The sequence below is a fragment of the Vespula vulgaris genome, chromosome 4, assembly GCF_905475345.1.
Source record: "Vespula vulgaris chromosome 4, iyVesVulg1.1, whole genome shotgun sequence".
Lineage (NCBI taxonomy): Eukaryota > Metazoa > Arthropoda > Insecta > Hymenoptera > Vespidae > Vespula > Vespula vulgaris.
This window is the reverse complement of record NC_066589.1, coordinates 3155965-3173748: the sequence shown is the minus strand read 5'-3', so window position 1 is coordinate 3173748 and position 17784 is coordinate 3155965. Positions and strand designations below refer to the sequence as shown.

At 30.5% G+C, this 17784-nt stretch overlaps 2 protein-coding genes across 7 annotated transcripts in view; both read left to right on the top strand.

The window, feature by feature from the left end:
* The first annotated feature begins 490 nt into the window (after positions 1-490).
* LOC127063606 (uncharacterized) lies at positions 491-4975 on the top strand. Of its 4 annotated transcripts, none has more exons than XM_050993610.1 (5): positions 493-921; positions 2322-2556; positions 2736-2894; positions 3023-3276; positions 3706-4975. In XM_050993610.1, the coding sequence occupies exons 2-5, from the start codon at positions 2535-2537 to the stop codon at positions 4480-4482; spliced, it is 1212 nt and encodes a 403-aa protein (XP_050849567.1). In that variant the 5' UTR covers positions 493-921; positions 2322-2534; the 3' UTR covers positions 4483-4975. The 4 variants fall into 4 exon arrangements, with proteins under 4 accessions (XP_050849565.1, XP_050849567.1, XP_050849569.1 ...); XM_050993611.1 differs by lacking the exon at positions 493-921 and adding an exon at positions 1836-1851; XM_050993608.1 differs by lacking the exon at positions 2322-2556 and having other exon boundaries at positions 491-921.
* A 920-nt stretch (positions 4976-5895) lies between these two features.
* Positions 5896-17784, top strand: part of LOC127063143 (allatostatin-A receptor-like) — a 43538-nt gene continuing 31649 nt past the window's right edge. For 2 of the 3 annotated variants that reach the window (XM_050992520.1, XM_050992518.1), the window contains exons 1-3: positions 5896-7276; positions 11915-12611; positions 17556-17685. In XM_050992520.1, coding sequence (XP_050848477.1) covers positions 12160-12611; positions 17556-17685 — 582 coding nt within the window. In that variant the 5' untranslated portion in view covers positions 5896-7276; positions 11915-12159. The remainder of the gene's footprint in view (positions 7277-11914; positions 12612-17555; positions 17686-17784) is intronic. The other variant, XM_050992519.1, reaches the window with a different exon arrangement.

Below are 17784 nucleotides of genomic sequence, written 5' to 3'. Positions count from 1 at the left end.
TGACAGCTGCGTATTACCGAAATAGATTTCGTTTCTGAATCAAGGAATCTGTAACAAATTTTTGGCAGTAGTTTGAGGACGTTATCGTACAGATGAGTTTTATCCAACGTCTTCCGCGTCTCTTTGATTGTGGACATTCTTTGGAAGAGATCTCACAGGTGTATAAGTCTCTTCGGGCGGGCAAAAGTTGTCAGTACAGAATATTTGTCGAGAGAGTATGGTCGGTTACATAATAACGATCCTGTTTACGAAGAAGATAGGATCGAAAGAACGTGTTGTGAACAAATATATTTCAAGCCGAAAGAAAGGCTCTTTTGCTTTTTTTTTATTTAATATTTATAAGATACCATATGGTATATTGTGCAAAGATTGTTTGATCAAATTTTTGTCAACGTATGAATCAAGATGAATTGTTTTCGACAAAATAATCGATAATTATATTAATAATTATTATTATAGTAAAATAATAATTAGTATAATAATTATTATGGTTTTATAGAGAAATATAACTATTATAGATAAGAAAAAAAAGAATAATTTTGTTATTTTTTATGTATGTTTTTTGAAAGAAAAGATCTTCATTTTTAATGGCTTCTGAAACATAAGAAACGAATAAAATGAATAAAAACGCAGAGAAATAGAGAGTGAGAAAGAGAGAGAGAGAAAAAGATAAAGAGAGAGGAAGAGAGGAAGAGAGAGAGTTTTGTAAGTTATGTGCGTTGTCGAGATAACAAGGAAATTGGTGGGTGATCGTTCGCGATTAGAAATTATTCATTTATGTCAATTCTGCTTCACAAAATCGTCATTTTTTAAAAATCGTTAACGGTGTTCAGAAGCACGTGTTCCTTGATTTGTTACCGATTAATCAATCAATTGACAAGATGTCGAAGGAAAACTTTTTGTTGAATCGCTCATCTGAAAGTACGTATAAACCAACATATATTGCAAAAAGAGAGAAAAAGAAGCGGAGAGAAAGAGAAATAGAGAGAGAGAGAGAGAGTTTCGTAAATGGCCATATTAATAAGGCTCCATGACGGTCTATTATAATTAAGAAAAAACGTTGGAAGCAATTTCTACTGCATAAGAAAAATGAAGTTAAAAAACATAGCTATCTCTCTCTCTTTCTTTCTTTATCTCTTATCTGATCAATCCAGAAGCTCATTGCGATTATTTAATGAAAATTAAAAGAAAGATTTTTATATTTATTTCTATAATTTTTGCTACATATTGTCTATTGTTTATACATTAAATATAAATGAATATTAATATTCGAGTATAAGTAACAGTATCTAATGAAAATCTATGAAATTATTTTTTATTTTTCTTTATTATTTTAAAAATCTTATTTCTAAAAATTTTTACTATTTTTTATTTCTTCATCACATTTTGTATATTATATTTATATTATTGTTGTTTTGTCGCATTTATACTTATCAATTTTTTTATGAAAATGATAAAATTTATCTTCGTAATCATTATTTATCTCTATTTCAATTTTTTATATGCGCTCGTGGATTTCATGGTCTTCGTAAAAATATCGATTGCTCTGTGTAATTAGCGAATGAGCATTACGTATATTGCTATAAGCAATAATTCTTATCGCGTGATAATGAACGACATATCATCTGCTTCCTTTACATTTTACATCTTACATTCTTACATATTACATCTTATATTACATACTTAATGTTCTCTTCTTCAATCTTTTTTTATTTATATTTAAACAATTTTTTTTTAAGTTGGTACTTACTTATTCGAATAAATAAGAAAAATTTATGAAGAAGTCGATCGTGAAGTTTTTTGACATTTTATCAATTATATAAACGAAAACAAAAAATAAAGAAGTTATGCGTAAGTAAATATATACAGTTGGGCATATCTATAGACCAGAATTCAAGAATAGTTGAGTTCCTACATACTTGTCTATTCGTTCAAGGTCAAGCGGTGACATAGCACTCTTCTAAAGATAATGCCAGATTAAAGAGAGAGAAAGAAATAAAGAAGGAAAGAGATAAATCAATGGGATGTCAGATTGTTGTAACGTTCGTCCAATTTATCAGCTCTTGACCTTGTTGATAGTTATTATTTGTACTCGCGTGAGCTCAAGTGTATATTTTTGGTGGATAGAATATATATATGTATATATATATATATATATATATATATATATATATATATACATATAAATATATATATATATGCAATGTTGCGAGTGATATTGTGGGTTCAGTGAAGTGATAACCATATATGGTAGTTTTGTATAATCGTGTTTGCTAGAAAAGTTTATAATGATGGTATTAGAGTTACAATTCTTTTCTTAGGAATAGTATTATTATGAGGAAGAGAGAGAGAGAGAGAGAGAGAGAAAGAGAGCAAAAGAACATAATCAAGATGGGAGAAGTTAGTTAATTCTCCGCGATATTTGTACTTATCTTTGACGCTACGCTAAGCATCTTAATACGTTATTACGCCAGCTCTTTCTACTAAGAAAATAGTTTGCTATCGGCTTAGATCTAGTACAGTTACAACCAAAAATGGAGGAGAGGTCTATGTCAGGTACCAGAGAAAGATTTTATGATAATATTATTTTACCGATTTTCTGCTTTCACGAAGAAGCTTAATTAGACGATTTATTTATTGTTATTTTTTTTTCCTTCGACATTATTCACAAAGACATTCAAATATATTTGTCCTTTTATTTCTTGTTTTTTTTTTTTTTTAATAATTTTTTATAGATATCATAAAGAAGATGCAGCCTTTGTTAAAGAAGTTTGAAGGTGATGATGAACTCGTTATTAATGAAGCTAAAGATGAAGCGGGTTCCAATCTAGGTGACAACTATACCTCCGTTATGATCAGAACTGTAGTCGTCGGCAAATATGGAAACGGAAGTCGTTAGTATTACTCATTGATTTTCGATCAACATATAAAACGTTTCATTGCGATCTCTTTGTTAATTTATCAATGAATAGCCGAACAACGACTTATCGAATCAACTTTTTGTTTTTTTTTCTATTTATAGCTTACAAAAAAAATTTTATGACTAAAATTCTTCCTCATTTTCGTCCTGTTGCCGAATTCATCAATACCGCGGATTTTTTCATTATCGAAGGATACATGTATGAAAAGATCCTTCCTGTCGTCGGTGATTATGGTCCGCGTTGCGTTTACGTCGACCAGAAGGAAATTATTATGGAAGATTTGCGAGAGAAAGGATACATTAACTGCAAAAGACAAAATTATCTTGATTTGGAACATACCTTGTTCACCATTCAGGTACTATCGAAAATTTTTTTCTCGATATTTCTATGAAAGTTTTTTATTAATAATTTTTATGTATGTATTCTTTTCACCGGATACATATGTTCAGCTGTTTATAAAAGATAATATGATTAATTGCGTATGCAAGATGCGTACAACGGCAAACATCTGCCAAGGCAATCGCTTTTATAGGATTGTCGTATTTGATTTACTTCTATGTTCCGGAACACGTCATCGAGAAAGTTTTTATTTAAACAATATTATTTAATTTATTATTTAGTTTAGTTTTCAGAATTTATTTATTAATTATAGTCAAGGATGAGAAATATTTTTATTCTTCTTTCTCATGTTGTTAAAAATCAATGTACAGTCGTCGATAATGATTATTGAAAAATTTATTACATAAGTAATGAAAGAAATATTCACGTTTTTTCTCTCTTTCAGACACTGGCGAAGTGGCATGCGAAGTCTCTATCGATAAAATTGAAGGATTGTGAAAACTTTGAAAAATTGGCAAGTCCATTGAAGGAAAACATTTTCCCGGTAGATTTGAATGTTGCCGTTGGTAAGACCCTTGAAAACGGTCTGATTAGTGCAACCGATCATTTGGAATCAATAAAACTTCAAACGGCAGAGTTAGAAAAGGCGATAGAGTATGTAAAATCTCTCAAAAATAATTGCTACGATGTAATAGCAAAATTGCTTTCCTTACCGAAAGATAGGTATTTCACTATTTGTCATGGGGATGCATGGATAAACAATATCCTTTACAAGTACGATAAGAACGGTAAACTGCTTGATATAAAATTCGTTGATTTTCAATTATCTCGGCATACATCTGTCGCCCTTGACTTTCATTATTTCGTGTACTCAAGCGTAAGATCTTGCATAATTGAAGATAAATATGATAATTTGATCGAGCTTTATCACTGTACGTTTGTGGAAAAGCTTAAAGAGTATGGCGTTTCCGAGGGAGATCTTAAGAATTTGACCATAGAATGGTTCAAGTTGGAATTAAAGAAGTTTTGCTTGTACGGATTGATCACTTCATTTTGGTTGATTCATATAGTACTCGCTAATGAAAGCAATGTTGTAGATATGGATAAAATGACTGTCAAGAATATAGAAGACATGGAATTTTTTAATAAGGCAATAGATGCAACGAAAGCCGAGAGATTTAAATTGATAACTTTACATTATCTTCGAACGTATGTGCAATAGATGGAATTTTTCGATTTTGTTAATTAAATTTTATTTGAAAAGATGAAATAAGAATAATGTAATGAAATAGCATGCGTTAAGAGAAAAATTATTTTTGTTATTCTACGATATTATAAACATTAACAGCAAAAATGTCAGTTATTGATCGGCATTACACAATTATTGAAAGTTATTCTTCAGTTATTGAATAATGGAAAAAAACAATTTTACAGTATAATAAGATTTAATTAAACATATTGTAAATACAAGAAAGAAAAAATCAAAATAACAAAACAATTCAATTAACTTTTTACATTAATAAATATCTATCAAATATATGCCATATTGCGAATATATTAACGTGTTTTTCTTGGAGCATGCATGTATTTTTATATTATAGCTTCATCTTTTTATATTATAAATATAACCTTTACATCATAAATATTAAATTGTTTGTAAAAATTGAGATTGTAATGCAAGAAGTTAAACAAAATAAAAAAAAAGATAAAATTAATGAGAAACATCAGAAGTGTTCAATAGCAATTTGTCAATCTTTTTTATCCAATTATAAAATGATTTATGTTGATAAAAAAAAAAGTATATAATAAAAGTTTCCTCCAGAAAATTGACATTTTCTTCTTTATAAAGCAATTTATAGGAACGTGAATATCAAATCGATTCTAATAGATTTCGTATATACTGCATAAATGAGTATGATAGTAAAATGCTTCACTGATATGTTGGTAAATTAGGATTTATCTAAATTTTTCTTTATTAGCAAAATAGAAATGAACTGACTATCGATAAAATAGAAATCTACTTAACATCATTATTAACCAAGGATCTATTTACCAATAGCTGTAAAGTAGGAATATACTTTATGGACCGGTGATAAAGAGGAATCTACTTTACGAACTGTAAGAAGAATAGAAATTTGCTATTATCGTATTCTTTTACTTGGTCAAAGAGAAATCTACTATTGCGGAAGTTTTTACTCTGTTAAGAATAACTTAATAACTTATAGTTGGTCTCTTGAGTTACAGTTTGTGAAGATATTTTTGTCATATAGCTTTTTTTTTGCTTTGAATTAAAATGTGGAATGAAATCTAGAATCCTAACACAATCCTAACACTCATGTAAACGAATGTAATCAACTGATTTATACTTTCGTTTTCTTTATTTGATCCGTTCGGTCAGAGTTGGTTGCTACATTTCTATCCTTGATTTTGGTTAAATCATATGCGAAGAGGTTAACGTTAAAAAGTTAGTCGATATTGTAAAATAAGAGAAGTGTAACAATCGTTAGAGTTAAAACTAGTTTCTCTTATGATTATTGAATGTTAATTAATCACTAGATGTCGCTATGGACAGCTTCGTATTACCGAAATCGACTTCGTTCCTGGATCGAGGAATCAGGGACAAATTTCTCACAGTAGTTCGAGGACGTTATCGAGTCGCGTTTCATCCAACGTCCTCCGCGCTTCCTTGATTCTGGACACCCTCTAGAAGAGTTCTCATAGATGCGTGAGTCGCTACGAGCGGGCAAAAGTCGTCAGTACGGAATGTCCTTCGAACGAGCGTGGTCGGTTACATGACGACGATCCTGATCGTAACGAAGATAGGATCGAAGGAACGTGCCGTAGATAAATACAATTAAAGGCAAAAAGGCTCTTTTGTTTCTTTTTTATTTAATATTTATAAGATATCATATGATATATCGTGTAAAGAGTGTTTGATCGAGTTTTTGTCAACGTATGAATTAAGATGAATTGTTTTCGACGAAACTATCGACAATTACATCTCACTTTGCTAAATCATCCGAAATAATATTTCTTCCTCGATGTGTGGCATTTAAAAAAATAAAAAGAAAGAAAAAATAAAATTACAGAGGAAACAGAAAGATAACGAGACTTCGCTGATCGTCGACCTTTAGATTTTTTGTTCCTTTTTTTTTAACTACAATAACTTAATACTTCGAAACTGCTTTTTTTAAAGCCGCGTTCCTACGAGGCTACGAACGTGAATTATGTTTTCGTGAAGTACGACTTGTGGGAAGATGCTATCGTGAAGATTGCCTGTGACATCGATGCCTTCACAATTTAGTCGGGACAAAATCAAACCGATTTGATTTTTAATTATGAAAGTAGCAAGCATAAAACAGAATGCCTACATAATTGTTTCTACTAGTTGTTGTAAATTAAAAAATTAAAAATTTCAATGCCGAACGGTTCACACTTTCCACTGATAGACGTGAAAAAACCTGGGGTGAGCACAGAAGCGTGATTCATGTTCGTGGCTTATACCTCGTGGGAACACGGTATAAAATTGGAATTCATTAACTTAAGATTTAAAATTTTGAAAAGATCATAATGTGATCGTCAGAGAGGATTGGGAGGATCAAACGATCGAGATCGTTAGGGCGTTCGCAACTCGTGAATTTCATTCGACTCGTCGATCTTTCGGCGAGTCATGCGTGTGGATATTCGACGAGCCTTGTACATCAACGACTATCGTCGAATAGTTTATTGTCGAGTTCTTCGCAGAACACTTCATCGACGAGGCCGAAGAAAACGGGCATTCAAGTGAGAAAAAGAAGAAGGAGAAGAAGAAGAAGAAGAAGAAGAAGAAGAAGAAAAGAAAAACGAAAATAATCGATCGGAAGTTTTCGTGAGACCAGTCTGTCTCGATCCAGACGGCACGTGGTCAACGAGGTCGTGTGACCGGCGGGCAAAAAGAAAAAAGAAAAATTTATTTCAATCTTCTACTTCACCCTTCCTTCTTTTCATTCTGCATGACATCGTCGCGTGCATTAAAGGTATGTACATATAACGCATTGATAATTATCCTTCATTTTTTTTCAATGAGACATTATTGAGGTAGATTCATCGGTAGGATAATACAATATTATAAGCGATGTCTTTCAAAGGTGAGATCTATTGGCGAAGAGTAGTTACTTAATAAAAATAAAAAGAAAAGAAAAGAAAGATGAAGAAAACTTGATATTGTCGATGATAGTAGATTAGGATTAGTGGAGGTTTCATTATCAAGTTATAAAGTTGTGCGCATGAACGCAAAAAGCTCGTCTCCGCTCGTACTTTTATAAAAGAATTTTTAAAAAAGGAAAAAAAGGGTTTTCCGTTTATCAAACCGTGTACATAAAAGGATATTGCGTTCAAAAATCTAGGCCGGTGATTATGATCTCTCTGTGTTCATCACTTCATTTTTCTTTTCTGTTTTTTACTTCGTCCGCAATCGAATTACAAAAGACTCGAATGTATTTCCATAACAAAATATTTTGTCGAGCTTTCCTTTTAGTATAGACAGTTAATAAAAACAAGTTCTTTTATGATGACACATGGAAAAAAAAAAAAAAGAATACAAAATGAAATAAATAAATAAAAAAAAAAGAAATGGAAAATGCCGATCGATTTTAAAGGATAGCGTATATGGAAGAATACATTCATTTCGAGATAAATCCTATGGCGATGGTCACGACTGCGATATAAATTTTCGATGTCGACACAGAGAGAGTGATGCCCTCCGTCATTATTCATTTATGTGAATTACACGCTCCTCCCCTTGTAGAATGATGAATAGGAATAATCATTACACGTCTCGTTATTCTTCTGTGAAATCTTCTCGATCCGACATAGTCTCTGCTTAGAATTGCGATCGGTAAGTTACTCGTAATTGTATTTATCGTCCTTTTGTTTTTCTTAATATTAACAAGGAAAAATTATCTGACATATTTAATTAAGTTTCGATGTTTCTTTTCAAACATTTTCAGCCACTCGTGAGAATAATTAAATTCGTACTTGAATATTATTCGAGAGGTTCTTTTTTTTTTTAGGTCATATTTAAAATAACTAAAACACCGTGGAAAATATTCTATTTGATGTACGAAGACGAGTTTCTTGCATGCATGCATAAAATGTACGAATTGCTTGTAAAACTAAGGATATTCTTGTAGCTCGAAATTTTTCTATATTTATTGAATTTCGAAAATCTGCGCGGAATAAAACTTTTGAAAGAAGTGAAAAAAATAAAAGGAAACAATAGATGTATGTTTGAAGAAAGTTTCTTAGCAATTTCACCTACGTAATCAATAATTCTCGGACGAATTGAAGTAACGTAGATGACGAATGGAAGGAAATTTCTTCTTGGTAATATTTTCCATAGTGTGAAAGCATCAAATGATGATGATAATGACGACGATTCGTTTCTGGTTTTACCAAGGGAAGAAAAAGAGATTGGTAGCTTGGTAGGATATTCTACCGGAAAGCGAACGGTCGATCTACGATGATTACGCTCGATCTACTTTTCTTCCGGTAATGCGTACGTATTGATCATTTTATAATCGCGATAAAACGTGCCATCAATCGTATTTTTTTATTTTAATGTGTCGTTCTGGTTGTTTATATCTTTTTGATATATACGTATATATATATATATACGTATATATATATATATATATATATATATATATATATATATATATACATATATATACTGCATTGGAATGATATATATTATAGGCAAAGTAAGTTAGTAAAAATTCTAAAGCATTGATGATAAGTGATAGGAATAAGCAATAATAAAAATAAATACGTAGATTAATAGAAGAAGATAAATAAAAATGTAAGATTGTATGAAGAAAGATGACAAAGTCGATTAGTTATTAACACCAGAACTCTGAACGGAGAGTATAGAAAAAAGAAAATTAATTAGTGCTCTAATTATCATTTTATATTCTCGTTTATTTTATTACGTAACTACTTATAATTTTTATTCCTATCGTCGAGTTTAGGTTCTTGACATAATCATAAATCGTCATTATGCAACAGGAATATTATATAATAATTATTATAGTTCTATAGACAAATATAACTATTATAAATAAGAAAGTAGTATAACAAAATAGTTTTATTATTTTATTTACGTATGTTTTTCGAAAGTAAAGATTTTCAGTTTCAATGGCTTCCGAAACGCATGAGAAACGAATATAATGAATAAAAATGGAGAGAAACAGAGAAAGAAATAGAGAGAGAGAGAGAGAGAGAGAGAGAGAGAAAGTACCACATAAAATCTACACATATAAAGAGAAAAATGTTGTAAGAATGTCAAGCGAGTAAAACGAAAGAGAGGTTGTATCATACTTATTCATTTCGATAATAAAATATTTTAGCTGAGAATATTCAATTCTCTTTTATCTTTTACTTCTTTAATAAAATTTTATTTTGATCATCTGTTATCATCGATTTGCATAATTTCTATTTACCGTGAAATTTATTAATAACGTGTTGAACGTTTAACGCATAAGTAGATTGCTTTCAAAAAGAGATTTTATTTCTGTGAATATTATAATTAATTATTTTCTACTCGTATGTGTGTGTACGTAATTCTTCTTTTTTTCTCTCTTTTGTATTATTATGATATATATATATATATATATATATATATATATATATATAAAAGAAAAGCAATTGTTGTTTCTATTATCGCATTTTCATCGTGATGTAAGATATACGCTCGTTATTACCTTCGGAGCTACCTGCCATTATTTTTTTTTTTTTTTACGTACGTATCGATCTCCTTCGTTCTGTTTATTCTTACGTGTTGTTAATCTTTTCTAAGATAAGATAGTCGATTATATGAGAATGAAACATTAGGCAAAAAAAAAGCAAAAGAAGGAAAGAAATCATCGTAAATTATGTGGACATTGTTCCAGTTCATTGATTTACTTTTTTTTTATTATCTTGAAGTATGATTTTTTAAATATATTTTTTGTTTTCTTTTTTGTTTCATATCTTTTATAACTTTCATTGTTGCATTATGTATAATAATATATAAGAAATATTATTAAACAAATTGTTTAAACGTTTTAATCTCTAGTTGAACATTAAAAAGAGAATTAACGAATTATGTACAAAGAGAATGGCGAGATTTTGGTCATCCTTTCATCGAGACTCACCCCACTAACATCATTCTCTCATGATCGATTTAATAGAAGTGGATCATATAAAGGTAGTTGAAATGCATAAATGACTCGTTTATGGGCGGTTGCAGTCGAATGAAACTATTTATCGCGGTATTATGCTCGAATGGCCGATGCTTCTGGTTAATTTGATCTGTCGACTGGCTGCGTAAAATCAAACAAGCTCAACCAAATCCTACAGTTTCCATCCATTTTCCATTGTTATTTGTCCGAGATTCGTTCAGTTCGATGCTTGGCTACCGTTTAAAGCTGTTCGGAAATTTACTATGATCTCGTTCTCGTATTTGCTCGATTGCATTTCCGATCTTTGCAGCTTACAATATAGGATGTTAAAATAGAATATACGTCGTTAAGAACGAATATATAATTTTTTACTTTTTAACAAATGAATCGAATAGGTTGAATTTTTAGACTTAAGAATTATTACATTTTTTACAATTGTTTTCAATAAAAAGAAAAGAAAAAAGAAAAAAATAGATAGAGGATAATTATAAATGAATAATAAAAATATCACATAACATAAGTAATATAACACTTAGAATTATTTATTCATTATGTTGTTTAGATGTGATAGAGAACTTCAGTAATTGTTGCACATAATTTATATTTTTTTCTCATTTTTTTTTTTTATTAAGGTTTTGTTTATATAGAACAAAGAGAAATATCGAAAGGAACGTCTTAAATCAATTTCGAAAATCTACGTGGATGTATCGCGTTTCACGAATCGCGGAATTGTATTATAATTTAATATGCTGTTGGATCAAATTGATTTCGAATAGTCATGAAATATCCATCATTTATGATCATCACAAATTTATTTCGTAAAATATTCTTTTATAGAAAATATCTTCCTCCATTGATATTGATCGTTATAATCATTTTCAACATGGAAACAGAATCTCTTGGCTCTTCTTGATCATAAGAAGTGCGAAATGAAAAAATTCAATGGCAGTCTCTCCCGCTGTACACGCTCTTCTTTTAAGATGCGAGGACCCTCATGAATATTTTTTAATGAAGTCCGTTGACGTAATTTCCAATTCCAAGAATATTCGTATCTCCACGAGATCGATCGATGAGATCATCTTACTATGTAGTTAAAAATTGTGGAGTAAACGCTATACATTGAAAGATTTTGCTTATTTTTAATAATACAAATGTAGGACATTTAAAAATATAGGAAATGTAGGACATTAAAAACCTAAAACTTGAATATTCTAAATTTGTATTAAAATGAAATAATAAAAATACGACGGTAATTAAATAAATAATGATTGATCAGGTCTTTAGAATAGTTGTCGCAAATGTGAAAGAAATATCTTTAAAAATATTTGATCTCATTATAGAATCGTAGCTAATTAAAGTAGCATTAGAAAATTTTAATATTAATATTTATCTTTTGTTTCGAGAGAAGATTAATATTTTGAACCTTTTAATAAATTAAATCCATGCATTTTTTAGATTATCAACCAGGGCCATCGCAAGCTGAAAGAAGAAAAAAACATTAGTCTGGGATGAAAGTCACGCAAAGCACGCGAACAGTCGAGAAGAATCGAATGGAAATCGTATAGCTCATTTAAGTCAAAGAATTTCGAGAATCCTCATTTATCGATCCTCCTCCTCCTCCTTTTCCTTTTCCTCATCCTCCTCCTCTTCTTTTCCTCTTTCTCCTTTCTTTCCTCACGAAGAAAAAGTTCGCAATCAAGATGGAGACTAGCTGGGACATTGGGATCTCGAATTTAACGAAAGAATCAAATATAAGCATTTGCAATAGTACGCATAGCACTTTAATGGATATGGAAAATTGCGAGGAACTTAAATTCGATATTGGCTATGATCGTGATCTCATCGAGAAGATAGTTCGCGTGATAGTGCCAGTTTTTTTTGGGATGATTGGTATCCTCGGATTGATTGGAAATACTCTCGTGGTCATCGTCGTAGCTGCAAATCCAGGCATGAGATCAACTACTAATATTCTCATCATTAATCTCGCGGTGGCCGATCTTCTTTTCGTCATATTTTGCATACCGTTCACGGCGACTGATTTTGTCCTACCTTTTTGGCCATTTGGTAATATCTGGTGTAAGATCGTCCAATATCTCATCATCGTCACTGCCTATGCTAGCGTCTACACTTTGGTCCTCATGAGTCTCGACAGGTAAGACCAGTTTTTACTTTATTTCACGTTCATTCTTTTTTCTGTAGTTTTGATATTACCAATACTGTTTTTTAACAATTGATAAACAATATCGTTTGCTTGCGAATTTATTAAGTATCGATATAAGGGTTTCTTAAGTATCGAAAGTGTTTTAGCATGAGATGATTAGATATACATAAATTTGACTTCCATTTATAATAAAATACATGTAATATATATTTAAAATAAACTAATTTTTTATATTTATAGTAATTCCGTTTTTGAGCGAAACGGCACACATATAGAACATATATTATATGATATGATTTAAATTCGTAAATTATTTCAAGTATAATTACAGTTTTTTGATAAATTGTAAAAGTTCTAAAATGCAAACGAAGTGAAACAAAGAAGTTCATGTACTCACTGTATTTGCTAGGTTGATCCAATTTTTTGTGTTTGCTGTTTTTTTTTTCAGTCGCTATGACGAAGCTTTTTCTCACGTAAAAGATGTAAATATATACCAAAAATGCTTTCCTGAGTGGACTCTTGACAGGCGACGTGCATAAATTTTAGATAGTGGGGTCACATATTCCATTTGGCAAGACACACAAATATCTGACTTTTCTCTTCGTTTCGTATTCCATACCATTGCGGCATGATTCTCAGTGCGACAAAATGAACGTCGACGTTCGATGGACCTTCTTAAAATTCATTCGCTTCATATTTGCCGTAGGAAGGAAAATTACGAAAGAAAAAGAGAGAGAGAGAGAGAGAGAGAGAGAGAGAGAGAGAGAGGGAGAGAGACAGATAGACATACAGACAAAGAGAAAGAAAGAGAGTATATATATATATATATATATATATATATATATATATATATATATATATGTATATATATAGAAAGAGAGAGAGATAAAATTCGTGGTTTTTTCTTCTTCGGTTTATCCTTTTGCTTTCGGACGATAAAATCGTGTCGTCGCGTTGCTAATGTAGCCCTTCGCGTGGAAAATACTCGTCGATTCCTTTAAAGGAGATATACGGGTATTAAAAAAGCTCCAGCTGGTACATTAGGTTCGTTAGAACCACGTGGAATGTCCATCATATAAAAAAATAAAAATAAAAAACAAATTTTGCGTATCCAATATGTTAAACATACTGAATAACTTACATAAAATTCTATTTTTTAATATAACAAGTTCACAGTAATGAAGAAAATGAATATAATTTTGAACGAGCCATATGTTAGAATAAGTAGACATGTTTTTTAGAAAATTACATTATATGCGACTCAGAAAATATTTCATGCACAATGTATTCCATGAGTAATGGAAAATTTTGTTTTTTCTTAAGCTGTAGTCTTTTTAATGACAGTTTCAACCCCATGACGTTAGCTTAGTTACGCGTGACTTTAAAACATTGTTATTTATTCTGTTTTTAGAATTACAACTCTATTTAATTAAATTTTCCCCTAATTAATTTCCGCATTCTGATTTTATAGAAATGAATACATCTCGATTCATTATCTATTTCACTACCTGTTTCACTACGTCTTGACAAAGAGATTTATTTTGTACGATACCATTTCGCAATTTGCACAATATTAATTATTTTTAGTAAATAATTAATTTTTTTCCATTTCATAAGAAATGACTAAAAAAAAAAAATCATATTGTTAGGTGTTTTTCTTAAATAAAATTATTTTTCATATCGCATATAATGTGTTAAAATCATGTTAACATTAGATACTTAGATTCATTCCTTTGTGTTATTTTTGATATTTGAAAACATTGCGAAATACATCGACGATGATTTTATATGTTATAAAATAAATACAAAGAAATAACATAAAATACAGTTAAAAGAGAAAACTGATGGAACGTCAAGAATTTTTTCTTGTTATACAGTATGATTACATTGATAATAAATCTTATGTTAGACTCCTCCAATAATCGAGTTAGAGTATAAAGAGAAAGAAGATATTTTTATTGTGTTATTAAAGGAAATGTGAAAGTAGATTTGTTGTGACATCAGTTCTCACAGGACACATCAACCTCTTGTACATTCGCGTGAAAAATAGCGAGTAAGGATATTCCATTGGAAAAGGGAAAAACGAAGTGCGTTCTACTTCTTGCTTTACACAAGAAAATGTAGCTCAGAAACATTTTTGTGCCGTGCTCTCATTAGAAGCCTTTCCTCTCTCTCTCTCTCTCTCTCTCTCTCTCTCTCTCTTTGTTCTATCCATTTTTTTCTTTTTTTCTTCTGTTTTTCTTTTTTTGGAAGTTTACACATATCACTATATACGAAAACGATACGTCATAAAAAATTTATGGGATAAAGCATAGTTCAATGAGAAAAATATAAATATATTTACGTACGTATGTACATATTGTTTATATGTATGTACTTATGTATTATATATGTATATGATTAAACGATGAATGTACGACTTTCATTCTTTACAACTTTCATTCGTAACATCTGACATAAGATTGAAAAGTCGTCGTAAGATATTCGTTCAAGAATTCTTTTATTGATTTGTATCGCGATACATTCAATTCCCCTTTTCTTCCGACTCACGAAACGATCAATCATTCTTTTAATCAACGAAAGCATTAAAGCAACGGGATAAAAACTGTTGGCTCTGAGCGAGGAAAGATTTTTTTTTGTTAGTACATTGTATATAGGGTATATACATGCGTTGGTGAAATAAATCGTTCGTTGGTGAAAAATAAAATAAAAATTGGAAAATCCATCGTGAAAATAAAACAATCGTGAAACGAGAATATGTTTTTTCTCAATTTTTGATCAAACTTCTATATTGTTGAATAGTGCAAGTCGGTGTATTGATATGTAAAAAAATAATTATACAAAAAGGTAAAATAATATACTCGATTCGATTCGTCGAGTATGGATAACTGTAAATATGAAAAAGATTTCAATAAAAATGCTTTTACGATATTGGATACTAAAGGAAATGAAAATAATAATCTACGACGTTACAATATTTCATTGTGAAAAATAATATATTCTCTTTTAGTTATTTTTATTTTTTGTTTCTTTTCTTCCAATTAATTATTATATCTTTACTGATAATATATCAATTCTGCCAATAAGTAATGTAGGAATTTTCAGTAGTTATATCTAAATAAGCGACATTATTATTTTTTATCGAAAATTCCAACATTATTTATTGGTAAAATACAATATTTTAATCTTCGTATTAGATGCTTGAAATCTATTCTGCTGCTTTCCCTTTGTTTTTAATAAAAAATGAATACATCGTATTCATCGTTTATTTATTTAACATTTTTTTCTATTTTCGAGTAAATCACTCGCTACAGTTAAACTAATCGTACACGAATTGCAATTTACATTTATTAGAACTCATAAGATCTTAAATGGAACTACTTAAGTTCTATTTGTATTTTATCTATGAAATTAGAGTTTGAATTTAAAGCCGATGATTCCAATGAAAGCTGATAGGACGAGAAAAATTCCTTTTTCAGTATACATATGTAAATATTATACCATATTTCGGTTACATAGGTGTGGATGACAAATACGATTATATTCGTGACACTCCCACTTTCTTATACATCGCAACCTATTAATCATCCGCTCGTACACATCATCGATCTAATTGTAAGCTCGGAAGGTCGATGCAAGCAGCTCATATAATACTTTTTCGATAAATCGTGATCAAAACTTATTTCTCTGAGAAAATCCAGTGACTAATAAATAACGAGAAGTTAAGTCGTATCTATGGCTGAAGTAATCATTAATAGACAAGGACATCTAACACATTAAATTAGATTTATTATTGCACTTTATATATATATATATATATATATATATATATATATACAATATATATATATAATATATACACACACACACATAGACGCACATATAATTTTCGTTGTGTTAGAATTGTGACGACGTATTACACATAGTCCAATCTACCATCCTCATATCTTCTAATACAACGATATCCTGTCTTACCATCAGCTATTAAGCACAGGAGAGTCACCCCGCTCACTGAAAAGTGTCCTGCCTTCGCTCTTTCGTGTTATCATTACGAGTTGGGGAAGTCGTTCGCAACCCCAGCTTGACGACCAGATTTATCCTAGATGAAATCATACAGCCTGGTACGGGAGTAGTGTTTGAGCTAGCTTAATAAAAGCGCCCTCCTTTGAACCCTTACATGTCACGAACTAACCGCATCGTTATGACGTATCTTTCTGACGCATTTCATTCGAACATCCGGCTGAGTACACGACGAAGATCGATTCGTCACGTTTTTTTTTTCTTAATAAATCCTGTTTTCGTGCGATCTTGTCTATTCGGCGAATGAGTTTGAGAAAAGCGTCCTGAGTTTCCAATAATATTCATATTATAACATCTACATAGCGATTAATCAATCTAATCTTTTATTAATAATGCGAACGTAAGCAGAAAAACCTGTAGATAATGTTCATATTTGATTTATGTTGATAAAATTATCAGTATTATGAATATCTAGCATAGTAGTTACTATTTCTTTTATAATCAATTATTCACATGTTGATGAATAAACAAATCTAGCGAGAAGAGCTCTTTCATATGATCCTGTCGCATTCATTTAAAAATTCGAAGCTTATTTTTATCAGTAAATTAAATTCTATCGATGTAATCGTACGTATTAGTCAGAAGTCAGGTAAGATCATCAGATCAAGACTTTATGGCACAAATTCTTATATTTTAATATTTATATTATCAAAACTCTTTGAAAAAATATGGATTGTAATATACTATCTACATATATATCAAAACTGTACTTGAAGTTGTTACGATTCCTATCATAGAATAATTGGGCATCGACTATTGCTAATGTTAGCAAAGTTTCTCTAATTTCGTCTATTACTATCTTTCTATATCTGTCCCTTAATATTCTCTCTCTCTTTCTCTCTCCTTTGCTCTCAGGTATTTGGCGGTGGTTCATCCGATAACATCGATGTCTTGGAGAACAGAGAACCATGCGATTTTAGCGATTTGCATCGCATGGGCGTTTATATTTGCATTATCTACACCAGCTCTCGTTATTCACGGCGAGGTAAGTCAGTCAAAATTTATTAGAGATTTTCGAAAGTTGATTTCAAGAGAAAGGAAAGAGAACAGACGGAAACGTCCTATTTTTTTTTTTTAACATCGT